Source organism: Cygnus olor, chromosome 1 (assembly GCF_009769625.2).
Source record: "Cygnus olor isolate bCygOlo1 chromosome 1, bCygOlo1.pri.v2, whole genome shotgun sequence".
NCBI lineage: Eukaryota > Metazoa > Chordata > Aves > Anseriformes > Anatidae > Cygnus > Cygnus olor.
In genome coordinates this window covers 93,077,196-93,102,761 of record NC_049169.1, presented here as the reverse complement: position 1 = coordinate 93,102,761, position 25,566 = coordinate 93,077,196, and the positions used below count along the sequence as shown (strand labels likewise).

At 39.7% G+C, this 25,566-nt stretch overlaps 2 protein-coding genes across 2 annotated transcripts in view; both read right to left on the bottom strand.

The window, feature by feature from the left end:
* IMPG2 (interphotoreceptor matrix proteoglycan 2) overlaps nt 1–9,218 on the bottom strand; it is a 53,397-nt gene extending 44,179 nt beyond the window's left edge. The window contains exon 1 of the mRNA XM_040569767.1: nt 8,741–9,218. Coding sequence (XP_040425701.1) covers nt 8,741–9,035 — 295 coding nt within the window. The 5' untranslated portion in view covers nt 9,036–9,218. The remainder of the gene's footprint in view (nt 1–8,740) is intronic.
* Nucleotides 9,219–14,884: 5,666 nt separating this feature from the next.
* Nucleotides 14,885–25,566, bottom strand: part of SENP7 (SUMO specific peptidase 7) — a 41,612-nt gene continuing 30,930 nt past the window's right edge. The window contains 7 exon segments of the mRNA XM_040569634.1: nt 14,885–17,116; nt 20,308–20,458; nt 22,387–22,455; nt 22,695–22,732; nt 23,067–23,119; nt 23,550–23,740; nt 24,534–24,626. Coding sequence (XP_040425568.1) covers nt 16,979–17,116; nt 20,308–20,458; nt 22,387–22,455; nt 22,695–22,732; nt 23,067–23,119; nt 23,550–23,740; nt 24,534–24,626 — 733 coding nt within the window. The 3' untranslated portion in view covers nt 14,885–16,978.

Sequence of the window (25,566 nt, the reverse complement as noted above, 5' to 3'; positions counted from 1 at the left end):
ACAACCCTGAAATGAGATTATTCCCTGTGGCTGGGATAAGTCTTCAGCACACTATCAGAGAGAGACGAAGCCATGGCAATGCCTTGTGAATAAACTGCAGTGGCACTGTCTAACCCTACGGTTTTCAAACTGCAATAGGCAAAGTACTGCTTTTCCAGTCACAAGTAATAATTGGCAGTAATAATTTTCCTTAATGCTCTTAAATAAATTTAATTTCTCTTTTTTTTTTTTTCTTTTTTCTGTTTTTTTAGTGGATGTGATGAGACAGTACTTTGCCTGAATACAAGCTACTGCTGTATGAACAGTTGCCCCAGTCAGCTCCCAATAGATTAAGGATTTGTTGTGTGTCCATTTGCCTGGAATTAGAAACTCCACTCAATTCCAATTCCAAAGACTTCTGTGACATCTGTGGGCTCCAAGCCCATTAATCAGACTTAAGCTGTCGGTATAGGGTCATATTTTTAGGGGAAGGATGAAAGGAGGATGCAGATAAGGGGTCCTCTCTGGCCTTTGTCCTCTCTCAGTGTTTCCACTGCAGCAAACAATAACACACCAGACCACAAGGTGACACCTGAGCTGCTTGTCACACAGTCATGCCACAGCCTTGCTGACATGCAGTTCATTTTGTCATTGCCCTGTTTATTCCAGCTGACAAGGCTGTAGAGCAGGGGACTGCTTTGCAGGAAAAGTTCGGGTTGCATCGAGCTCAACCCAAGAACCATCCCCAAGCAGGCTTACCCATATGGTGTTCAAGAGCAAACCCATAGCCTGGCTGAGGAAAGGAACAATTTTTTTTCAGTCTTTCTTTCTCATATACCTTGCCCATGTTTTGTAGTTAGATGAGAGCTTCCAGTCCAAGCACACAAAAGACCAGTGCAGTTTCTTCAGTGGGGCCCAAATCATGCTCATATAAAGAAACAAACAGACACGATTCTATCTGCCATCTCTCCTTCAGGTATGTCAAAGAGGGAGCCAGTTCTTATCATGGCATAACTGATGTGGCCACCCAGGGAACTGAAGAGACACCAGCTTCACGCTGTGTTCAGTTCCACAATAAAAGTTTATATCCTTCTTTCCACTTAAAGCCAGAGCCCACCTCCATGGCGGGTGTTGAACTATTTGCTGGCCAGGGAGGTTTATTCAACCTTTCTTATCAACAAATTCCTAAGCACTCCCACAAAAGAAAAACATGTTCTTCGTAAGTACATTATAAGCATGCTGAGACTATGTAGACTAAGCTTGGAGCCATAAAATTGTAAACAAAGTTTAAGAGACTCCAGTGGAAGCTTCATCAAATAACTATATTTTACTGTATAAAAAAAAATCATCATTTCATTCACTTCTCTGACCTTCCAGCAACTTGCCATTACCTGTGTCACATATACTATCTATATATTCTGACAGAAAATGAAGCAACTTTTAACTAATATTTAAAAGAACAACTCCGTCAAGCCAAAACAGAAATTTAAGAAAATGAGCATCTAGGAAAAACAGATTTACCAGTACACTTTTTGACTTGCAATGTAACTTTGAATTTAAAATGTAAAATATTTAAAGATAGAGAATAGAAAAATAATACAGCACCAGAGCTTACAATGAATGGACAGGAAACCAACAGCTCATAATTATGACTGAAGTTGCTTGCTTAATATGATACACTGTGTTAACATTCTGCAACTATTAAGCAAAATAATAATAATTAAAAAAAAAAAAAAAGCCTATTGTACAGGCCTAGATTTTCCCAGGAATTAGGTTTTGAAGACTAGCTGCAAAACCCTTGAAAACAAACCAGCCAGCCCTGCCAGGATAACAGAGGAACAGCTGAGCAGACCCAGCACTTCAATAGCAGACTCAGGGCAGCCTGAGGGCATGGGAGAAGAGCTTGTTTTTACTGCTAGATCTCACTTAAAACTTTCTCTGGTCTGCTACAGGGGTAGCCACAGTCACAGACTACGTGGGACAGCAGCAGCAACATCAGGCCCTGGAGAAGACAGGATTTGTGATCAGGCCTCTAATCCAGGCAAACGATACTGATTAAATCATCATCAAATCGAGATCAATCTTTTAAGGCAGCAAGCTTAGAGCCTTGAAGTTCCACGTGGGTGGGAAAGTAAGCTCCTCTACAAAATGACTTCCTGCATCCCATGGCCACAGTAATAAATAACTTGTATTTTAGTGTTTCCTGATTGCTTGGCTACTTTACAATTTTCCTCTGAAGAATCCAACCATTACAAAAATTAGGTTTAGGAGATAAAGAGAAATTCTCCCTGCTATAGAGATGCGATTATCCCAGTTTACAGGAAAGTAAGCAGGTACACAGATGACGTGTGACTGACCGAAATAACAAACTGGAATTCAACCCAAGAACAGAAAACAGATGGCTTGTTCTGCAATTCTTTCCCAGTGTACATTTTGCATACACGTGGTACAATTCCTCAGAAATTAGAAGTCACTTAACTTATCACTGAAATGCAATCATCTTCAAGGTGAGAGAGAGAGCCAAGGCAGGAAAAATAGAAAGAACAGCATGTTTGGCCCATGCCGTTGTGCAAATTTCCACAAAGTGTCATAGGCACCTGACGTAGCCAAGGTCTTCATTCTTAAAGAACGTAACAGGTTTCAACGGCTGCCTCAGAAAGCTGGACATGTAATAAGACCATGTGAGTCTCAGCATATCTCCTCTGAAAGCCAAAAAGTCCAGCCCTTGGAGCTTATCTGCTTCAAATGTAGTGTTTACACTCAAGTAAAAACTTACAAATGATAAAGAATAATATTCTGAAAAGCTGAAGTCAAATTGTTTCAGCCAGAAAGAAAATCCACCTAGGCAGGCTCTTTTCAGTCCTACAAATACGTACAAAGGGGTGAAAAAAAGCTCATTTGAAGTTTCCTTTCCTAAAGACATTATTATTCTTTTCAAAGTCTCCAGGTAAGATCTGTGATGAGATGATCCTTCTGTCTGAAATTCTCCTGTATGGCTACCTCGTATGCACCTGGGCAGGATGCAGCTTCGCTCTGGCTCTAGCTTTACCATCCAGGATGCATTTATCTCTCTCAAATGAGAAACAATTAGCCTATTACATCTCAGCCCGTGCTCAGGGATTTCTGAGGTTAATAGGAGGGGCAGCACATGACAGCACTGGGCACCTAGCGGGGGGTAGGGTGGCTTTCTGGCCATTTGTGTAAGTGGGGACTGCTGGAGTTTAATCCCAGTTAAATCTCATTAGTGCTTCTTAAGAGTTGAGTTGTGTACAGCGGCTAGGAGCACTGAATCAGGCAGAATATTCTATTTTGAGGCAACATGAGGACAATTCCTTCTCCTCTCTAACAATGTCTCCACAACTGAGTGGCCTAAAGGTATTGGGTTTTGAGGACTATGGTGACAGGGAGTTTATCATGGTGACAGAAGTTTATCAGCTGAGTATGAGCTATGCACAACATGTGCCAGGGGAGAGGGGAAAAGAAGCAGAAAAGGCTCATGCAGCCAGACTTTTTGATTTATTGCATGCTGCTCTGGCCAGGTAGTCTTTATGAATTTTGACTGTTTACTTTCATAATTATTCAGTATGATTTGAATAATTTGTAATGTGTAAGGTTTCAGCATCAGATTGAAACTTCTCTCTCAACTCTGTCCATGTGCAGAACATAACACTATTTCTACTGCTTCAGTAATACATCTGAACCAACCCAAGAAATGGGTAGAAAATCTGGATTCTGACTTTATTGTTAGGAGCTCAGTGCTACGCCCAAGATTACCAAATCTAGGGATTATAACCATGCACACAACTTAATTCCTCAGAAATTAATGTTATTCTTTCCAAGTACCAAAATGTCCTTGGCTCCCATTAGCTATGACATGCGAGAATACCATCCATTTCCTTCTTTGGTCAGGATCTTTAAACAGAATCTTTAGGTTTTCAGCTTCATCTGAAGCTCTGGCTGACAAAAACAGGTCTGGCAGAGAGAATATCAGACCTACTCACGTGAAAATATGATGTTAAACAATACACCGAATTGTTTAAGGCAGTGGATCACAGCAGGAAAAAAGGCAAATGCAATTTAGGAATGGTAGCCACCAGAGTAGTCCCATCTCAGACATATCCAGAACAGCACCAATGTTAACTCTGAACCACGGTGCCAAAACCCAACATCCTTTGTTTTACCACACAGGGTGGGAATAACAGCACAAGCCATGCAACCTCATAATTCTTATCTTGTTTCTCTTTTACCACTAAATCTGGTTTCCAAGTCTATTAAAATCCTCAGACATCTACTGGCAACTTATACCAAAGGAAATGGACAGTCAGCATGAGGTGACTGGTCGGTCAATCCCATAGACAGGAGTGGAACAGACAGGCTTTTGGCCTGAGGAAGTATGGCTATCTTTCATATAATAATTTTTATTTAACAGAGGATTGAGCCACTATCTCCCTGTGAGCAGTAAAAACCATCATTCAAACTCAACATTACCATACAAAGCGCACTCAGTATCTGAAATCCACACTGTTAGACTTGCACTAAATCTGATTTATGAAACCTCCAGCTGCCTGTCGGACACACTTTGTGGTCATCACAATAGTCCAGCTACCAACCACCGCTAGATTGACATGATTCTTCCAGCAGCAACAATAACATTGCTACAATTCGAAAGGAATTAACGATTTATTATATATTGCTGCATCTTGCTTTTTTTAAGGCTAAAAAAATCCAGACGTTGTCCAGACGTTGTAGGCTGAAAAGAAGGCGTATGCTGCTAAGCATACAGCTATATGGCGTAAGCACTTGGCTTAAAGCCTATGACAGAAATGTTCGTCAGTCTCTAACACTAATAAAGGTTTTAGCAAGCTAGCAAAAGTAAATAAAGCTATGAGCTACAGCTAGATAATTATATTTCCACCTGTTTCCTTCTAAGGTAGACAGAACAAATGTACCCCGGATAACCAGCACGTGCAAATCTTTTTTTTTCCCCTAACAAGCTCTTATGTCAAAATAGAAAAGAACAGTTCCTTCCATGATAGCCACCCTTTTTTTGTTGTTGTTGTTGTTGATAATAAAACTAAGGAAAGAATAGATTTTATTAAAACCATACTTTCAGAGAAAAACATCTTCTCAGAGAAAGTATGGGATATTGAAGTCATTCCTTACCTCAACGGGTACAGAACAAAAAGAAGATTCTAAATATGCAGACTGAGGTTGGAAAAATCAATAGATTCTGTGTACCATCATACTTATCCCCCTGCAGGGTTGTTTTTCTAATCACCAATACTAGCTGGTTCCTAAGAGCCAAACTGTGACCACACTTTTGCCTAGGACTATTTTGTTGACAGTGCAAACAAAGTCCATCTTATTTTTTTAATTACTGTACTGATTTAGCTAACTAGGAAAAACGTATTTTCAAGAAAAAGCTGGTATATAATTCGACAACACTCAGCAAACAGCTTTACTGTCTATCTGGACTTGTGCACAGTATTTGACACTGTCCCACGTGACATCCATGTCTCTAAAATGAAGAGACATGAATTTGACAGATTGACAACTCAGGGGTAAGGGATTGGTGGGCTGCTCACACTCCAAGACTCACAGGCAATGGCTCCATGTCCAGGTGGAGACCAGCGATGTGTGGAGTTCCTCAGGGGTCGGTTTGTGACAGGCACTGTTTAACACCTTTGTCAGTGACATGGACAGTGGGATAGAGCGCACCCTCAGCAAGTTTATGGGTGAGGGAGGTGATCGTCCCCCTCTGCTCTGCTCTGAGACCCCACCAAGAGTGCTGTGGTCGGATCTAGGGCCCCCAGCATAAGAAAGAGATAGAACTGTTGGAGCAGGTCCAGAGGAGGGCCATGAAGATGCTCAGAGGGCTCTCTGAGTACCTCTCAGAGTACCTCTCCTGTGAAGACAGGCTGAGGGTGTTGGGGTTGTTCAGCCTGGAGAAGAGAAGGCTCCGGGGAGACCTTGTAGCGGCCTTCCAGTGCCTAAAGGGGGCCTGCAGGACAGCTGGGAAAGGACTCTTTGTCAGGGAGTGTCGTGATAAGACAAGGGGTAATGGCTTTTAACTAAAAGAGGGGAGATTTAGATCAGAAGAAATTCTTCACTGTGAGGGTGGTGGGGCATTGGAACAGGCTGTCCAGAGAAGCTGTGGATGCCCCATCCCTGGAGGTGTTCAAGGCCAGGTTGGATGGGGCTTTGGGCAACCTGGTCTGGTGGGAGGTGTCCCTGCCTGTGGCAGGGGGTTGGAACTGGATGGGCTTTGAGGTCCCTTCCAACCCAAACCATTCTGTGACTGTGACTATGAAAATAACAGCACCATCAACTGTCACTTACCTCAGGTGCATTTACTCAGGATGTGATTAACCAAATAGTTCTGATGCAGTGTATTGCTGCTAACAGAATGAAGATGACAGGTTGCTTGAACCAGGCCTTGCCTAACTTGTTGCTAATTAAAGTTCTCTCTCTTGCGGAGATCTTTTTCAAAAGTTTAACATGCGAAGGGTGGACAAAGCATCTCTGCTCAAGAAGTCATTGAGGACCATGGAAGCCAGAAGTCCAGTAGGAAAGCAGAAAGAAAGACTAGGTGGACCTTTGGTTCAACCTAGGATCATTCAGTTTTAAATAAGCTTTTACAACCTAATTTACAGATTTTTCTTCTTTACTATCACTCAGACTTTTGCTTACTTTGTATTTGCCTACATTCCTGTATCACATGTAATTAAGGGGTGGCTGCAGTCAAAGTACTTAGCAGGGATTCATTTGGAGCAAAACAAGTAACAGTTGAGTGCTACTGGACAGACATAAACAAGACGCTTGGAAAGCCTGTCAAGCTGCGTGATCAATGTCAATGTCTTGCTCAGGCTGGGCACAACTCATTGTTTGGATGCGACTCTGATCCCACATAATTCCACTTTGCTCTCCAAATACATTCTTTATGTTTACTTTTACACAGACACTCAGTAACTCCTGGTTTTAATTGTTTTTCACTGCTCTGAAGGGAGGAGAAATACAGAATGCATGATTCAAACTATGTGAAGCCAAGCCTCTCATCTCCAACAGGCCTTGGAAGAAGATGTGTCCCAAAAGAAAAAAAGAAAACAAAAAGCCCAACTGACTCAAATATACTTCAAATAACTTTGCTAGGCCTAGATGCATATATACTGTGGCTGGAGGGAAACTTTACCAGAGCGAAGTAAAACTAATACCTAGACAGTGGCAATAAAAGAAGGAAGCTAGGTATCTGCTGCTTTTGCACTGGACCACAACCAGACCTCTGTAATAATACAGACACCATATTCCGTCACTTTAGTCCAGCTGTAATTTTACGTGCCCAACTTTAAAAGGGGCCCTATGTGATCAAAGCAATGCAATATCATTAATCCAAATAAACAACAAACGTCCCAGAGCTGTAAAAATCAGCCCATTTGCTCAAAACTGTTTCTTTAAGTCCCTGTATGGTAGCACGCTGACACTAATAGTCCTCGGGAACTTTATTTGGAAAGAGGAATCTTCACGCAGAGTGTAGCATCATTACCACAGCCAGTGCTGAAAAGACAAGTCTGCAAATGGGGCTCCCACAGCCCAGAAGTGATAAAATGGCTTTCATCTTGTGACTGCTGAGAGAGAGGTATTAATCTAGTGAGCAGAAAGGCTGATCCAGCACTCAAGGTGGAGGTGTGGGACACAGAGATTACAGGCTCAACACCCTGCCTCATCTCAAGCTTTGCTGGAGACCTTAGGCAAGTCATTTAGGGTAGAATTATTGGTCAAAGTGATTTAGTAGCCCACGCTTTATGACAGTTTCATCAGTGATATTAGTATGGTAACATAAGCATTACAGCAATGTGGACAAAAGGTGGTATGATCTTTTTCTTTCTTTTTCTTTCTTTCTTTTTTTTTTTTTTTAACAACAGGAAGGCTACATCTATTACTTTTTAATAAATGTTAATTAGAAATGCAAAAACACATCTCTGAAGATGTTTCCTCCACCTTTAAGTGAGAGCAGCTCTTCCCTGTTTAACCGATAGATTAAGGGCAAATATTGTAAGCTGCAATAAAGTGTTTGAATGCTACTATACAGAGATGCATAAATGCCAGAAAGCACTTTATTCCAACGATGTCAGACACAACTGTTAAGATACATCACACTGCTGTAATACCCCAACTCACGAAAGAGGCTGTTACTGAGAATATTTCAGATTTTCAGAACGAACTCTTTCACACCAACTTCTGTATCTTGAAATAAAGGCCTCATCTCTGTTATACACACATGAGATTGGCTTTCTAGGCAAGAGAACAGCCAGCCATAGCCAAAAGTCATGTGCATGAGAGACCAATGTCTCTGACTTGACTCTTTTTTGAAAGATCCCTTTCTGAATTCTACTAGCACTTCAAAAACACTAAATAAAAAGAATCAGCTTTGCCATTTAGCTAACTTGTACCTAGTGCCCACTCTTCTGAGTGTTTAAATTATTCTATGAGAAAGGTTGAACAACTATTAAATGCTAGCTGAGATTTCAGGGACTGAGAGTGATATGAGTGTAGCCAGAAAGTGATATATATATATATATAATTATTTTTTTTTTAAGTTCATAACTGCTCTCAAAAGGAAGATTATCACAGAAGATTTTTTTTGTGCGTGTGTAACAATGCATTTTCTATCGCATGGCATTATGTTTAAAAGCTTCCTCTATTTTTTATTACAAATAAATGCTATCGGTTTCCAAAGAGATGTATGATCTTCATGCTCACTTACCTCTGAGTCTGAAGTATTTCAGGTGGTTGGCAATAGCCTGTTCAATAGATTCATCAGGGCAGATCTTAACTCCACTGGGAAACAGAATGGACCGCTTCCTTCGAAAAAGCAAACGCCTGTTGACCTGTTCAGCCTCCATGATCCCATTAATCTTTTTCAACTCAGGAGGCAGAGAAGGGCTTGCTAACCGCCAGACACTGAGCTGAGGGGTTGGTGAAGCTTGTTTTCCATCTTTAGCTTGTTTTTCTTCTGCTGTAAAATTGAAACCACATATAAATTTGTGAGATGCAATCATATGTATCTTAATGCCATTGCTCTGATCTCTGAAGGATGTAACTGTTTTATTCTGTTAACGAGCCAAAAGCTATCCATATGACTGTACTATTATAAACAAACTTAACCTCTTTTAAAGAATCCCATCAAATAATAACACGCCCTAGCCCCGTGAATGCTAATGTTTTGTGTTTAACTTCCCTTTTGCGATTTGGATTAAGCCAGTGGGACTATACTTGTCAATAAGCAAGTGCTTGAAAGTTTCAGGGCAGGGAATGGAAGACATAATTAATTAATGAAAAAGTCCCCTTATTCCATACATTCTTTCCACACTTATAACCTATGCATTAAGAAAGCTGCCTGAACTGACAGCAAGCAAGTTCAACTTCTATCATCATACAACAGGTGCCTACTTGACTGGAGGGGAGGGAGTGGGGGAGGAAAAAAGGGCTTTAGCTTTGTAGCTCTTTTAAAATTTCCTCTCATGTGAATTGTTCCACATCACTTCAGAGGAAACTTTACACCTGAGGGGAGAATGTGTCTATTTAGTTTTAGTCTGACCACCTAATTGTCTAACCTCCACAGACAGCTGATCTGAAATTAGTGAATTCAAACTTCCTGCTTCAACTGTTTCCCAAGAAAACAACTGAAAAAGAATCGAAATTAATAATTAATTACAGAAAGAACAGTAGTAATTGTACGGCATTTTTCACCCTGCAGATTATGACTTCATTCTGCAACTTCAAAGTCAATACCACCTTTGACTTTGATGACCAAAAGATGATGATTATTTTGATGCTAAATTAATAATCAGCTCTAAAGCAGAAGGTCACCACCAGATGGTATGTTGGAGGGAGAAGGGAACATCAGACAAGGTCACTAAGGCAAAACTCCAATCTTTACCCAAACTGACACATCTTCATTGTCCATGTAAAGGAGATAGAAGTTTTGTTTGTTTGTTTGTTTGTTTTTGTTTAATACAAAATTACTAAAGAAAAAAGCACCAAATAGAAAACTCGCTTATCATTATTAAAGTCTCTCAAAGTTGGGAAAACTCACATCCTGTACCTACATTCTGCTCTTAAAACAACAGTCATCTCTTTCGGAAATCACTCTAAGAACTCTGTATCTACACTGGTGTCACAGCACAGATTTGAACAAACATTTTTCTGTATTAGCCTCCTTCAGTTCAATTAAGAGACAGATATTTTTATTGCTATATATTGCTATAATAGGTAGAACCTTGAAAATAAGAATATAAAGAAGATTTCTGCATTACCTGCAACTGCTTGAAGATCTCCTTTAACCATTCCCAAAACCAAAAGGAAGAGAGAGATTTTCCAAAGGAAGGCAAACATACTTATTTGTGTCCGAAAACCAATAGGCAAGGATGAAAATAAAATCCCTTTTAGCAAAGAGCTGTTGTCTTTAACGTCTCCTTGAAACAACCAAGAGCATTACCTGTCTTGAAAGTGTCTTGATGTCACGTATAGTTATCTTTGGAAAAAACATTAGGTAAAAAAATAAGACATCCTGGGAATGACCTTTTCAAGGAGAGTATTGCACTTCAGTGAAGAAACAAGGAAAGGTGATGGAAGTAAATACCTCGGAGCTAGCAGATGGACTGAGACAATTTTTTAATTTTAATCTGGCCAGCTAAGCTCTTTACCAGAGCTTGTCATACCATTAACAGATGGTCCAAACAAGGACAGCACCTTTCACACTTAATTAACCATGTTTCTTCCTTGGCCCTTCAATTTCTGTCCATTTTTAAAATCCAGCTGACCACAAAACATCAATGTGAGCACACTACTCTCCAGCAGGTCTCAGTATGCTTTATCTTTTGCTTGTACAATTATATGTATCTAAAAATGCAGCAACTTGCTTTAGCAATGATGCTTATGTGGGTAAGACTGAAGCAATCTTTCCGTAGGTTTTTACTGGTGACAGAGGTAACACAGCCCTGCTGCCTGAGTCCATGCTAGGAAATCTTGTGCTGCTACCCCATTGTTTTTTGCATCCCACAATATCTGCTTCCCCCAGGATAAAATCAGGGCAAATCGCGACTCTTTCATTTCTGTTCAGATATAATCTGAGATGAGCATTAAGAGCAGATTTGTGCTGATACCTCAAGAGACAATCAGTTAAGAAGAGCTGCAGAAAGGACACAGGGTGTAGGAAAGCAGCAGCACTTTCAGCTCCCTCTTGTCCAGGCGTCAGCTCCTTGTGGAAACGTGTACAGAGGCCAACCCGCAATGGCAGACAGCATTCAGACCACTACAAAAAACGTGTCAGGGCTGCCTCCTGGATGGCATTACCTGGAACTTGCTGGTTACTGCATTCAGATGTATCTGAGCTAACAGCTGGCTTGACTGAGGTGACTTTTTGGCAGTGGTTTTGCATAAATATTTCAAAGGTGTATTCCTAAGGCTTCTCAGATGATGGTCTGCTGAGCATTTGCACAGGTGTAGAGTGCTGACTCCTCTGTTCTGGCTGCTCTGCTGAACTCTAACGATTCAGGTAACACTGATAATCCCTGACATTACAAACAGGACACACACAGGAATCAAAGAAAACCACACTTTTAGACTCTGTCTTCTGACATCTAACAGACTTTGGCTGATATTTTCAATACCAAAAAAAAATGCTTTTCCTTTTTTTCACAGGACTACTGAACTACACTTTATATTAAACCACTGAGCTGTTCTGACACCCTTGAACAGTTTTCTTAGAATCAGACATTTCATATGTATCAAACCAGCACTCTTCACCCTGGCTGGCTCTGTTAAGCTTGCTACACAACCGGCAGCAGCAGTACACGCACACTACATCACACTGAAACTGTAAATTGAACAGTCCCTATGAGGCAAGGCATAGGAACAGTGCTGCTTTCCTGTCCATAAACTGTTTCTAGGTCCTGCTGAGCACCTGTAGGTAAAAAGAGCAACTTTTGAGGCTAGTTTGGGTCCCTGTACTACAATGTTGGATTCAGCAACACACACCAGCCTCTTTTTAATCCTCTGCAGATATGGGTGCTTTCAATGTCATGACTGCCATTGCTTCCATTACCCTGGGAAAATGCAAATGATCAAGACTAGAATTACTTTACGTATTTACAAAGACTAAGGGTAACTTATCTCAAGAAAGCATGATAACTAATCCATTTAGAGAAAATTCTCAGAATGCGTGAACTTGAGTAAGAATATGAAAACCAGTACAAAGTTTTCCTGGAGAGTTTTCATATTTAGTGTTGCTGGCTTTTTCAGCAACAAAGTACTCAAATGCAATCAGAATTTGGATAGTATAAAAACTACCTGCTTTATCTCTCTGTCAAAATGTAATTGCTTTCCATGGTACGGCTATGTCAGCTTCTGCGTGACAAAGTATTCTAAACATTTAAATTCTTTTTTTTTTTTTTTTTTTTTAATATTAGGTCAAGGTATCAATTTTACATTCAATGCTGATTTCAGCACTGAAATTTGGATTTGCAACAGCTACAAATCTCCTTCTAAGCCTTTATGACAGCAAAATGCATAGCTAAGAAGGCATAATCATCATTTAAAGTTTCTTAAGCAAAACAACTCGTGGAATAATTTTTTCAAAGTAAACCTTAAAAATGAAGTCCTCCTTTGATTTGGCTAAAACCTTTGCAGTAATATGTTGCATAAGAATACTCTTAATTCTTCATTTCCATCAGCCAGATTGCATCTGTTCAAAAGTATTTCAGAAAAGTATATATATTCTTGCTGGTAAAAAGAGGGGAAAGTAAAGACCAAGGTCATGTCAGCACCTCTGATAATAAAAAGCCAATTTTCTGACACTTTATATTTCTGAAAAGGATATATAACAGATGTGATTATCCAATTCATAGTTCTTTACAAGATAACAGTCCTGAAATTCTGCTACAATGTAGATAAATTTTACTGTTTTTCAAATACAGTTTATTCAAAAAGCTAAATCCACCCACCTGTAGCTAAATAACGCAATATAAAGGTATACCTTAATGAAATACTTCTAACAAAGTCGCACGATGGCTTAAAAGCTCCCTGTTTTCCAGGAAAACAGCGTAACACCAAGATTACAAATTGTCTCCTGTGCCTGCACTACAGCAACTGACTTCATGGTATTTGACAGGATTCACCAACAAAATTCCTGATCAGTTTAGCCGAGACAATCAGGTTAGACTAAGTCTTTTCACTCATTAGGTTTCTGTGCTTGCTGTTGCCAACATTTCTCCATGACTGCCTTTTGTTTGTGTTCCTGGTAGCAGGAGCTCTCTGATGAACCATGTCCCAAGAATAAGCACAGCCCAAGGCTGCCTAGCCTTCCAGCTGAGCGTATCAGCCCAGCACAGCTCGTCATACTGCCACCTCTTCCATCATCTAGTATTGTAAAGTCTTTGGACCAGAAAAATCATGAAGTGAGGTCAACCAAATTAATCTAACACTTCATTATTTACTCTGTTCGTAATATATAATGTAAACTTATTCCTAGCATTCCTCCTTTTCTGAATCAGGTGAATACATCTTACCTTCAACAGTCAAAGATGATCCCCATGCCTGTGTCTCATCTTTGGTGTTTCCCAATTCAATCTTGCTGGACAGATTTATTGCTGTTGGTTTTGGTTTTATTTGACCATCAACAGAAGCATTTTCCACTCTTTTGAGATCTTCCATGTCTCATTCTACAATTCTTGCTTTTAAATCTAGAAACCTATGAGTCCTTTCTTTTTTTTTTTTTTTTGGAAGGGGTTGCCAGAGGAAATATTACAATTCCCTGTCACAACCAAGATAAGAGTGTTGCCACTGTAACTTTTGAGTCTTCATAATTTTGTCAGGTATAGTACTTACTGAGTATTGCAACCTTATTTCAGGGTCAAATCCCAGGAGGAGAGTCCCAGAAAGGAGAGAGAGAGATTGCTGTGAATCTATGCCTGCCAGTTGACAGATACCTTTTAAAGCACACTCACATTTTCATGATTCAGTCCTCCAGTGCTTGATTTTTTTTTTTTTTTTGTATATATATTTTTCCTGGGAGATTTATTTCCTGCAAGTTACTTCTCTTCAGCCTTGTTTCTTGTGTCACACTTGCCAACAGTACCCTAAATCAAACTCTATGACTCAGATCTCTTTATGGAAGCCAGTTTCAGGTCCCACACAGCCAGATTGTGGCAGTTTCTTTTAGCTATGTTTAACATTTCATGAGTACAATTGAAAACAAATTGCAAAGTGTACGTTAAAGAGCCCTACAAAGATTGGTTTGCTTTTAAGTATCACACCACTCTACCATTTCAGTTAAACAGGGATTGATAAAGGAAATGGAGACACAGAAGATGTGCACAAAGAGCCCTGCGTCTGTCCAGTACTCTACGTAAAAGAGCACTGCTAGAAGTTATCTCTAGAGAGTTCTGGCAATTAAAAAGAAACAAAGAAACAAACAAAAACAAACAAAAAATCACAAGCAAACAAACAAAAAAAACACCAACAAAGGTACATGGAGTATAACTTGTCACAAACACTTCTAGTATTCACCACATTATCTGTTAAATGCTTATGGCTGGAACAAGGTAGGCTGAGGCTGTTGGATCCAGGCATTTCCCCAACTAGTCATTCAGGCTGTCAATACTGCTAAGCCCAACTACAGAAAACTGTATGTCTGACAAGCCAAAAAGCAGACTTGCTTGCCATAGATGCTGTGAACTAGCTGTGTGCCTTTTTAAGGACTGCAGAAAAAATAATCACTTTGAAACAAATTTGAATTAAGAGAGACATGCTAAGTACATACCTTAAATGCAGTAAGATGGACTATCTTATGCTTAGCTCACCAGTTATTTGTGGCAGAAGGGAAAAGAATGGTTGACAGTCATGTTCAGCAACTTCTGGAGATTTTAATATCAAATGTATTGGCATTCACATAGCACATATCTAACATCAATCTACAAAGGTAATTCTTTACTGTTACAAAATCAATTTAGAAAAGTTTGTACGTAACTCTTGTTTTTAAATATCTATAAACCAGTCAATCTAAAAGAGAACAAATATTGCTGTATGATATAAACTAATTATACCATAAGAAAAGTCCAAAGTATTTGTAGTAAGGGAACATTTAATATATTCATCAATTGAAAAGGTGTAGAGAAAGGGTACACATTTCTGCATTTTATCGTTTATCTCTTACAATAAATACAAAGATTATCCATGTAAGTAATGGTGGTGATGAGATTTACGGGATCAAAGTCACAAAAGCTCTGGGATGAGAGGGACAGATATTGGTGGAGGGTAGTGATAAGGATACAGAATTAAAGCAAAAACAAAGTCAAAAACACAAGGTAATTGCACCAGGCTGCCCACAGTTATACATAAAGTAACTGCACTCAGCAAATTAGGTTTTAAAATTGTCTCTATTCTCCAGAAATAATGTTTCCTGGTTTGAGAAACAATGTTGTTTTGTTGTTGTTTTTTTTTTTTTTGGATGACAGAACAGAACTTGAAATAATGACTGGATTTTCCAAATGCTAGGTATCAGAGTTGCTGTGAGGGAAGGGGCCCTGAGAATTCTGTGATACCATAAAATTGTCCACACCTTTGGGTTGCCCTAAATTTTTATTTTTACTCTCTAGCCTACCTCCAAGCTTTAACATCCCTGGTTTTGCACATATGCTTATAACACAAGGTGGTTTTGGTGGTTCTCTGCAACATGGTTCTTCTGAAGGTTACTATGACACAAAGTTACAGTGAGGAACAGGAGAAAGCATCCTCTTAAAACAGCCACCTTCTATGGTGTAGTAACTACAGAAAAAAAGTGTGCACATATCAAAATGTTATTAAAGTCTTCCATGATCACTGTCTGAGAAAAACTACATAAGTCTATATTTAGACCATGATAAACTTGTGCTAGTTTATCAAATCAAGTCCTGAGTTCAAACACTTGAACATTTGGGCATCTTTACGCAATTCTCCTGAGCAAAGCATAAATCCTGTTTGTCTAATATATAAATGTAATGTCTTCAAGGCATTATATATAATAATGTCCTTTCTAAATAAAAGCAGGATTTCAGTAAAATATCTCAAACTTCTTGAGCCACAATCTACTTGCCTTTTTAATGCAAATGATGCTTTAATATTCACAGGGATAATTCCCAAAAATAAGGCAAAGAGGAGTAAAAACTATTGCCTACATGTATTGTACCAGCATGTACTTTGAGAGCAGAATTTCTAAAATTTGACATAAAAAAAAAAATCACAGAAGACATTCAGAAGAGTCTACCTCTGACTTTAAAAGATTTCAAAACTCACTCTCAAGCAAATGTCTTCAACTCACTGAAATAATTTTTATGATGAAAATGCTTAGGGAGGAAAAAAAAATCAAAACCCAGCAGTCTCAAATCTCAGCAGAATATTCTGAAACATTCAGACTATTTCTGTATGTAATCAGAAACCAAACTAAAAAAAATACATCTCTATAAAGAGTCCATATTAGATACTTAAATTAAAACAATACATAGTATTCATTCTATCTGTATGAACTGCAAAGTAGAGACACGGTGTAATAGGGTCAAAATCCTGTCTTCAGGCCTGACTTCTACATGCTCATCCAGCTGTAAGTTATGTTTATGTAGAATTACAAAGAACAGGCTCCAAAAGATCAAAATATTTTTACATCTTTGTGGCACATACCTGTACACATTTTCATATTCCAAGTGAAAAAATCAGTTAACAACTTACATGTATTAGCTTTAACTTACATATTTACACTTATCTATAACATTCTCTTTTCATCCCACAACTGCATCCAAATTAAAATAATTATTTAAATAAATATACAACAAACAAACAAAATACTTCTTGTGGTAATTTTTTTCTTCCTTGCAAAGGAGAAAGAGCCCAGATGCTACTAAGCAGAGTTCCAGTTACTTCATACAGCAACATTTTTGCCAGGTGAATCGAATCTGGCTGATTCAATTTATTAGCTACTGCTGCCACTGTGCTGTTGAAAGTGCAGTTGCAAGATCAGGTCTCGGATTTCTTCTCTTTTACTTCTGATCAGCTGACGAGGAAACCACTTCTCTAGGTGCACTGGCTGTTCAAAGTTAACTATGGGATTCTAGTAACAAAAAAATAAAGAGAAATATTTACAGTTTTGTGGGAAAGGAATTCGCAGGGAGCTTTGTGCTGTTTCACACGTCCCTGAGTTAGGGATAACGAGGAAAACAGCAGTAGAACCAAAAACTTGAGCAAGGACAAGATAAAATAAATTGGCTACAGTGTTGAAGATGAGCTTTGGGCAGTGGCCAATTGCTGGCTGGCTCAAGGCGCGTGTCTGAGGGTCTCTAACCAACTGTAAGACAGATTCGGGCGCGTGGACAGCGCGTGGGGCTACGGGGAAAGTATATGTAGTAGTGAAAAAGGGCAATAAACGTCTCCTGTTCAAGAGCCATCAGGAGTCCGTGTCTTGCATCCCTTCACAGTTTGAGTTTCCTAGAGTGACCTTCAAAAAGATTTTCAAAGCCTTCCATTACTGCTGAGACCAAGCATGCACAAACAAGTTACCGCAAGACATAGTAACAGAGCTCAAAGTTAAATTCTGGTTCCTCCATGGTAATCATATACATACAAACCACAAGCTACTCATGGTAAACACAAAACACATCATTTCTCTTAAAGATACTTCAGTATAAGTTCATATTCAAGGCTGATTCCAAGTACTCTGATACAACTGGACACGCGCACTTCAGTCACAAGATGTGTACGATCACACTATTGGGAAGGGTCAAGCATACAGCAGCCAAGCAAGAAGAGGTTCTGTGGCCTCATGCATGTTTTTTATTGTCATGAGCTGGTCTGTCTGATGGAATAGAACAAAGAAGCAAGAACATTGCTAGCAGGTCTAGCAGGCCATGAGAGGGGAAAATTTGGAACAAAAGAGGATAGCAAATTTAAATGGATGGAAGATGTTAGCTCTGGCAGTAAGACCACAATACCACATCTCAATTGCCAAAGTAATTTTTTTTTTAGCTCCTCTTTCCCTTGTCATTCTTTTACCATGCTTATATTTCACCTTCTTCTTCCTGTGAATAAAGTATACAATAAATTGAAAAAAAACAGTGAGAAACCACATCATGATGTGTGGTCTATAAGCCATGTTTAGAACAAACCACAACCACCTGGCCTTGCTTCTGCAATGAGAACACAGCCACACTGTTAGAGAACGGGAAGCTCAGAAGCTTTGGTAAAAATAAAAAATTGTCTTCTACCTACACAATAGCTCAGGCACTCTATCAAAGAATCACTGAACGGATGAGGCTCGAAGAGACTTCTGGAGGTCATCTGGTTCAGACTCCCTGTTCAAGAAGGGACAACTAGAGCACGTTGCCCAGGACCTGCACAACATCCGTGTCTCTTAAATGAAGAGACATGGATTTGACAGATGGACAACTCGGGGGTAAGGAATTGGTGGGCTGGTCGCACTCCAAGACTCACAGGCAATGGCTCGAGGCCCAGGTGGAGACCAGTGACGAGTGGTGTTCCTCAGGTCAGTTTGGGACAGGTGCTGTTTAACACCTTTGTCAGTGACATGGACTGTGGGATTGAGCGCACCCTCAGCAAGTTTACGGATGACACCAAGCTGTGTGGTGCAGTCGACACGCTGGAGGGAAGGGATGCCATTCAGAGGGACCTGGACAGGCCATAGAGAACCTCATGACGTTCAGCAAGGCCAAATGCAAGGTCCTGCACCTGGGCTGGTGCAACCCCAAGCACAAATATAGGCAGGGTGACGAGCGGATAGAGATGAGAACCACAGAGAAGGACTTGGACTGGTGGATGAAAAGCTCAACATGAGTCAGCAAGGTGTGCCTGCAGCCCAGAAAAAGCCAAACGTATCTTGGGCTGCATCAAAAGCAGCATGGTCAGCAGGGTGAGGGAGCTGATTGCCCCCCTCAGCTCTGCTCTTGTGAGATCCCACCTGGAGCGCTGTGGGGCCCCCAGCTTAAGAAAGACATAGACCTGTTAGAGCAGGTCCAGAGGAGGGTCATGAAGATGATCAGAGGGCTGAAGCACCTCTCCTACGAAGACAGGCTAGGGGAGTTGGAGTTAACTAGCCTGGAGAAGAAAAGGCTCCAGATAGACCTTACAGTGACCTTCAAGTACTTAAAGGTGGCCTACAGGAAAGCTGAGGAGGGACTCTCTATCAGGGAGTGTAATGGTAGGACAAGGGATAACTTGTTTTAAACTAAAGGAGGGTAGGGTTTAGATTAGATAAACATTAGGAAGAAATTTTTCACGTGAATGAGTGATGAGGCACTGGCACAGGCTGCCCAGAGAAGCTGTGGATGCCCCATCCCTGGAGGTGTTCAAGGCCAGGTTGGATGGGGCTTTGGGCAACCTGATCCAGTGGAAGGTGTCCATGCCCATGGAAGGGAAGGGCGGGGGGATGGAACTGGATGATCTTTAAGGTCCCTTCCAACCCAAACCATTCTGTGATTCTGTGACTGTATCAACATGGCTTCTGAATGTTTCCTCTGGGCAACCTGTGCAACAATTTATTCTCCATACTGTGTGCACTAACATAGAGGTGCTTTGGAAAGGCAACCTGTTCTACTGCAGAAGAAAATCCGTCTGTTGGCCAATGCCTCACGCCAGGCTTTCCATGCACAGAACTCTCAGCCAGAATGTGGACCACAGATATAAGCATAAGACAAGGTCAGCCATTCTAAGGACAGAGCAAGAGAACTGACCAGAGGGAGGAACAGTTGGGGAGATTCTAAGGACAATGTCTGAAGCCCAGTGGCTGCAGATATTTAAAGGTATGTGCTGAACAGGAAAGAGAGGCTCCCTTAGCTCTGTGCGTTCTCTCTTCAGGATCCCACCTCCTCTTTGCAGAAGCAGTTGCCTGCACAGAGACAGTCAAAGGCAAATGGAAAAGCTGAACAAAGTTCAAGAGGCTACAAAAGGACCTGCACAGGCAATATATCTTTGTACCACCTGTAGGCCAGAAATGTGTAAACTACATAGGATCCAAATACATCCATATAGTTACAGATCTTAAATGTTTCAATGTAAATGCAGTATTAAACCACGGAGTCAGAAAAGCCTGCCTAAGAAACACAGGAGAAATTGTCTGTGCTCCAGATACAAAGACACCCTGCTACTACATGAAGAATGGGTTTTATCTTTTCCTCAGATGCCTTTGACAATTTTAGAGGCTGAGCATCAAGTTTTCTATCTGAGTATTACCCTAAGAAATAGAGTATTGAGGTGATTTGGGGGAAAAGGGAAGGTAGCTTCCATTAGTACCTGGAAGAAGCTTTCCACATATTGCAGCAAATACACCCCACAATCACTACTGTTATCTTGTTTAGGCACTCGGGGACAGAAGTCAATCATTGTTGATTTACTGAATTCCCGACGTGTTTTTTGTTTAGCTTCCCATTCCACTTCAAGGTACCTATAAAAAAAAAAAAAGACTAAGTTCAGTGCATTTTGGGATACTTCTCCATATTGTTCCATATTTGGACAAAATACTTTGGACAATACATTTTGGACAAAATACTTCTCCATCTTGTTCCATATTTGGACAAAATGCTAAAATAGCTTTAATCATTTTCTTTCACAGAATCTGCCGAAGAAATTCATACAAGGAACAACAAAATTTCCACTACTTAATATTCTATCACACTCAGATGCAGCTTTACCACATAATAATACAATACACAAAGTGGAAAAGATGTGTGAATTATTTAAAATAATAAAAAAAAAAGTCATTTGCACTGAGTTTTTTCAAGCTTTTAGGATACTACGATGTTTTAAAAACTGAGCTTAAGGAAGAATTCAAGTAGTCTTTCCTGGCTATCACCCAGATTTTTCTTGGGTTCATCCTAAGAAGCCAGCAGTATTTTTCTACCCTAAAAAAATTAGACCATTAAAAATTTAGAATTCACCTTTCGAATAACTTCAGTTATAATTGCACCATTATAGCCTTTACATAATACCATCGACTGAGTGCATCAACTTCCCATTTATTGACACTGAAACTGTAAGGAACCAGTTGTATCAGCTAAATGTTCTCAAGTTCACTGGGCCTAATAGAATTCATCCCAGTATACTGAGGGAGTTAGCAGATGTTATAGCAGGACCCCTCTTGATTACATACCGAAGGTCCTGGGAGTCTGGGGAGGTCCTCTCAGACTGTAAACTAGCCAATGTTATCCCAATTTACAAGAAGAACACAAGAGAAGGCCCTGGAAATTACAGACCTCTTAGTTTAACTTTAATACCTGGAAAAATTATGGAGATTATCCTGGTTACCACTGAAAGGCAGTTAAAGGATAACGCAATCATCAGGCCCAGCCAACACAGGTTCACAAAAGAAAAGTCCTGTCTCAGTGATTTGATATCCTTCCATGATAAGATCACCCACTTAGTGGACAAAGGGAAAGCGGCGGATGTATTTTTCTGGATTTTACTAAGGCTTTTGACACTGTCACCTCACAGTACCCTTCTGCACAAATTGTCCAACTGTGAGATGAGCAAGTACACGCTACACTGGACGATGAACTGGCTCCACGGTAGGCCTCAAAGACTCGTAGTGTAATGGGGCTGCATCTGGCTGGCAGCTGATCACCAGTGGTGTTCCCCAGGGCTCAGTTCTAGGGCTGTTTTTCACATTTTTATCAGTGATCTGGATGCAGGAGTGGCAAGTTTGCCAATGATACTAAACTGGGAGTTGATGTTGACTTTCTGGAGGGAGGAGAGGCCTTGCAAGAGGGATCTAGATAGACTGGACCATTGGGCAATCATCAACAGCATGAAGTTCTTGAAAGGTGAATGCCAGATGCTGCACCTGGGACAGAGTAATGCCGAACACAGGTAGAGACTGGGAAACGAGTGGCAGGAGAGCAGCTGTGCAGAGAGAGACCTGGGGGTGCTGGCTGACAGCGGACTCAGTATGAGCCAACAAGGTGCCCCAGCAGCCAAGGTAAACTACAGGTAACTACAGCCAGGGTAAACTACATTTTGGGATGCATTCAATGCAGCATGGCTAGCTGGTCAATAAAGGTGATTATCCCACTGTATTTAGCATCTTAAAAACAACTTCCATTGCTGAACTGGAGGGGAAAAAATACTTTTAATTATTATTTACTTGCAATTTCAAAAAAACTGTTCACTTTACAATTTTTGCATTATATCTAGGGTTGCAGAACAAAGACAGGTTTCTGGCACAAATCTCTGTAATGCTGTTACAATATTGTTGTGGCTGTTTATGGGTTTTCTTTTAGCAACAGAAATATACATCTTTATAGAGAAAAGCATTTTGAACATAGAAATATGACCAGCAGCATCTCTTTCTCATTAATAGAAACTGTAGCTACTTACTCTCTCAAAACCTGAACTGTGGTCTGCACAGAACCAGCTTTCAAAGAATCTAAGATCAGTATACAAGGCCTGTAAACAACAACAAAAAGATCAGTTAAGTCTTCTACTACCAACACAAAGATTTTTTTTTTCAATACGGCTTAACAAGAGCATTAATAGCTGAACAAATGCACAAAAACAAACAAACAAACAAAAACCAGACAAGTCCCTACGTTTGTAGCTGTATGACAAAGAGCTGAATCAATCACTGCAGAATTTCTTAATAAGCCCTTTAATGATACAAAAGTACTATGAAAACAGAAACATACCTTTTACAAATTTGCCTTTTGGAACTACTCAGGGAGATCTGGGAGAAGAGAAAATAAAATTAACCTTACAAAACTTACAACAAGTATAAACCCAAGTGTCTTTACAGATTTAAAGGTAAAGCCAGAAAGACTCCCATTTCAGAAAGAGAGAAACTGCTAAGAAATGATTTTTTAAAATGTGAAACCATAACACAGGCAACATAGACAGGTAAAGGAAGATGCCAGGCTAATTCAAAGTGCCTTGCACATGCTGCAGGCCATGCATGTAACAACAGCAGCTGCAAAAAGGATAATGCAAAATCACTGGTCAAGTCTCAGAGCCTTCAGAAATAGAGTAATATGTTTCCTCTGTCAGCACAGAAAGGCACTTACTTTAGAAATACCTAAATCCAGGGCTGAGGCAGAAGCAGCAATTTCATTGCCACCTAGTACAAAAGAACAAACGTATTAAGTCTTAAGAAAAGATTTCCTAACTGAAATATGTTCATTTTCAAATTCATGATTATTAGCATTCAAAAACAGAATAAAATATAAACTAATTTTCCTTCCCTTCTGAATGTTTGAATAGCAGATTTACTATGGGCGTTCCTTCCTGATAAAGTTCTTACTGAAACCCAAGAACTATCCACTCACGATGGGATCTGAGCCACTGTTTTACATGTCCCTTCCATTATTTTCTGGAGTTGCAGGCAAAAAGAATGCAGTGCAATCCTTACTATGCATGGTAATACAAAAACATATTACATCTATCTTAACATGAAAGATACTTTGTGAAATATTATATCTCTTCCTCAAGGATTAATAAACTACTAGAACTATATACAACTTAACATAATTTTCTTCTAGGTTATTTACCTTTTGAGAATAAACTTCTGTTTGCATCCATTTCTTCTTCAGGAAGAGCCAACACCGAAGCAGTTACAGTGTTCTCACTCTCCTTCTCTGACTGAAGCGGAGATAGTTGAAGTGAATTCTGATGGGGACACTCCTCATATACAGCTTCTTCTAACCAAGGAAAACAGATAACTGCAATGTACCAATGAGACCTGCCCAGCAATGGGGAGAGGGGGGAAAAATGTCAAAATTCTGTAACATTTGGTTCTGAAAAGGATATGAGAAACTTTTATAACATTGAGAGCTCATAGACAACTGTTGGACAACACATAACTGGTGTTGCAATGTTACTTCATGGCATCACACACAAATCCTCTCAATCACTTTTTACCTTGCATTATAGTGTAACTGCAAAAATTAATTTCTTCCACAGCAAACCATAATTCCCTTATCATCCACCCCACTGTAAATAAAATAAGGTAATAAAGTAATCTCTGATGGTAATCTCAGCTTTGAATATAGCTGAGGGTGTGGCATGCCTCTAGCTTTATCTTTTTCTGCAGCCATTTAACGTATGCAACTCTCAATTACTATTCAGCTTTGCTGGAGCTTCCACGTGCAGGACAGTTATTCAGCCAGGCCTAGGTACAGTACTCCTCCTGCTCCTTTTACCAATAACACCATGAGTTGCTGGGATTTCTTTATCGAAATAAATCTTGCATGGGAATCGTCATAATGATATGCAATTTATTTTGAAATATATAAAAGCAATTTGCAGTAAAATCAAGAGAAAATATGAATAGTTTACTGAAAATGATAATTAATAAATAACTTTTGAAAAGACTTCAAAATTACTCATTCCACACTTTGCTGTTACTTCTTCAAAATCTAATGTGCTCATTTCCAATTATCCAAGTCTACAGCCATAAATCTTTATATCATCACAACATTCAAATATTTAAGTCTTTAAATATCAGAAAAGGTATCTAAAACACAGAGCCTTACTCCTCATTCACAGGCACAAAGATATAATCTTTATTGAAGATGTTTATGTGGCGAGTCCATGTTCTTACTCTTTTGTGTCTTCTTTGTGCTGCTCTGCAGAAACCAAATGACAATTACTGTTCAGTTTTGTTCTTTTCAGCTAGACTGAGGTACATGGATTAACACTCCTACATATTCCCAATGCCTATATGCTTTTTCCATTTGTTCTTGACATTTCTCTGACAGAAAAAATATACCAGCAGAACATTAAGCCCAAGTAACTAAACCCAAACACAAAACTAGAATTTCCAAATATATCTCCTGATCGAGAACGGCTACAGGCCTTGAAATACAGTGAATTACATGTCAGTCTAGTTCCATGAGAAGGCTATGGACAGTCCAGCCTTGTAAAAGGAATCAGACCAAGGCACAATAGCTTTCTTAACACGGACCATTTTGTCTCCACTCCAGAACATTCAGGGTCAGAAGACAGCCACTTAAACTGATGGGAGACATTCTCAGAAGCACAACTTCTTGTATTTTTGAGACTTCTTTGAAAATACTTGAGAAGTCGCATTTTTCCTTTAACATAGCTTTCACCCAGCAATGACTGTGACACAGAAACAAGATGGCACCCCTCTTTCTGCAAGTGCCCTAGTTCACCAAAAGAATGAAAAAAATGGGGACTTCATTAATAGAAAAAAAATCAGATCAGGGATAAAAAAAAAAAAAACAACAAAACTTTGACAAGTGGAGTGATGAAAACAATATGAAAACGTTTGGCAGATGATCACTCCAAGAAGCTGCACTCTTAAACACCAGTGTTGAGAAGAAACTGCAAGCGTGCTAGAGACAGTCCCACCCCTTCTACAGACTTAGCTGGAAGCACAAAGCAATACAGGGTTCTTAAGCTCTTATTGACAACTTTTTGTGAAACTGTACAACTCTGGCATGTTAAAGTGTAAAAAATCCCATATGTATACAGTTGATGTGCAAGAAAAATTTCTTAGTAAAATACTGGACAGTAATTTATTACTAATATGTAGCATGAATT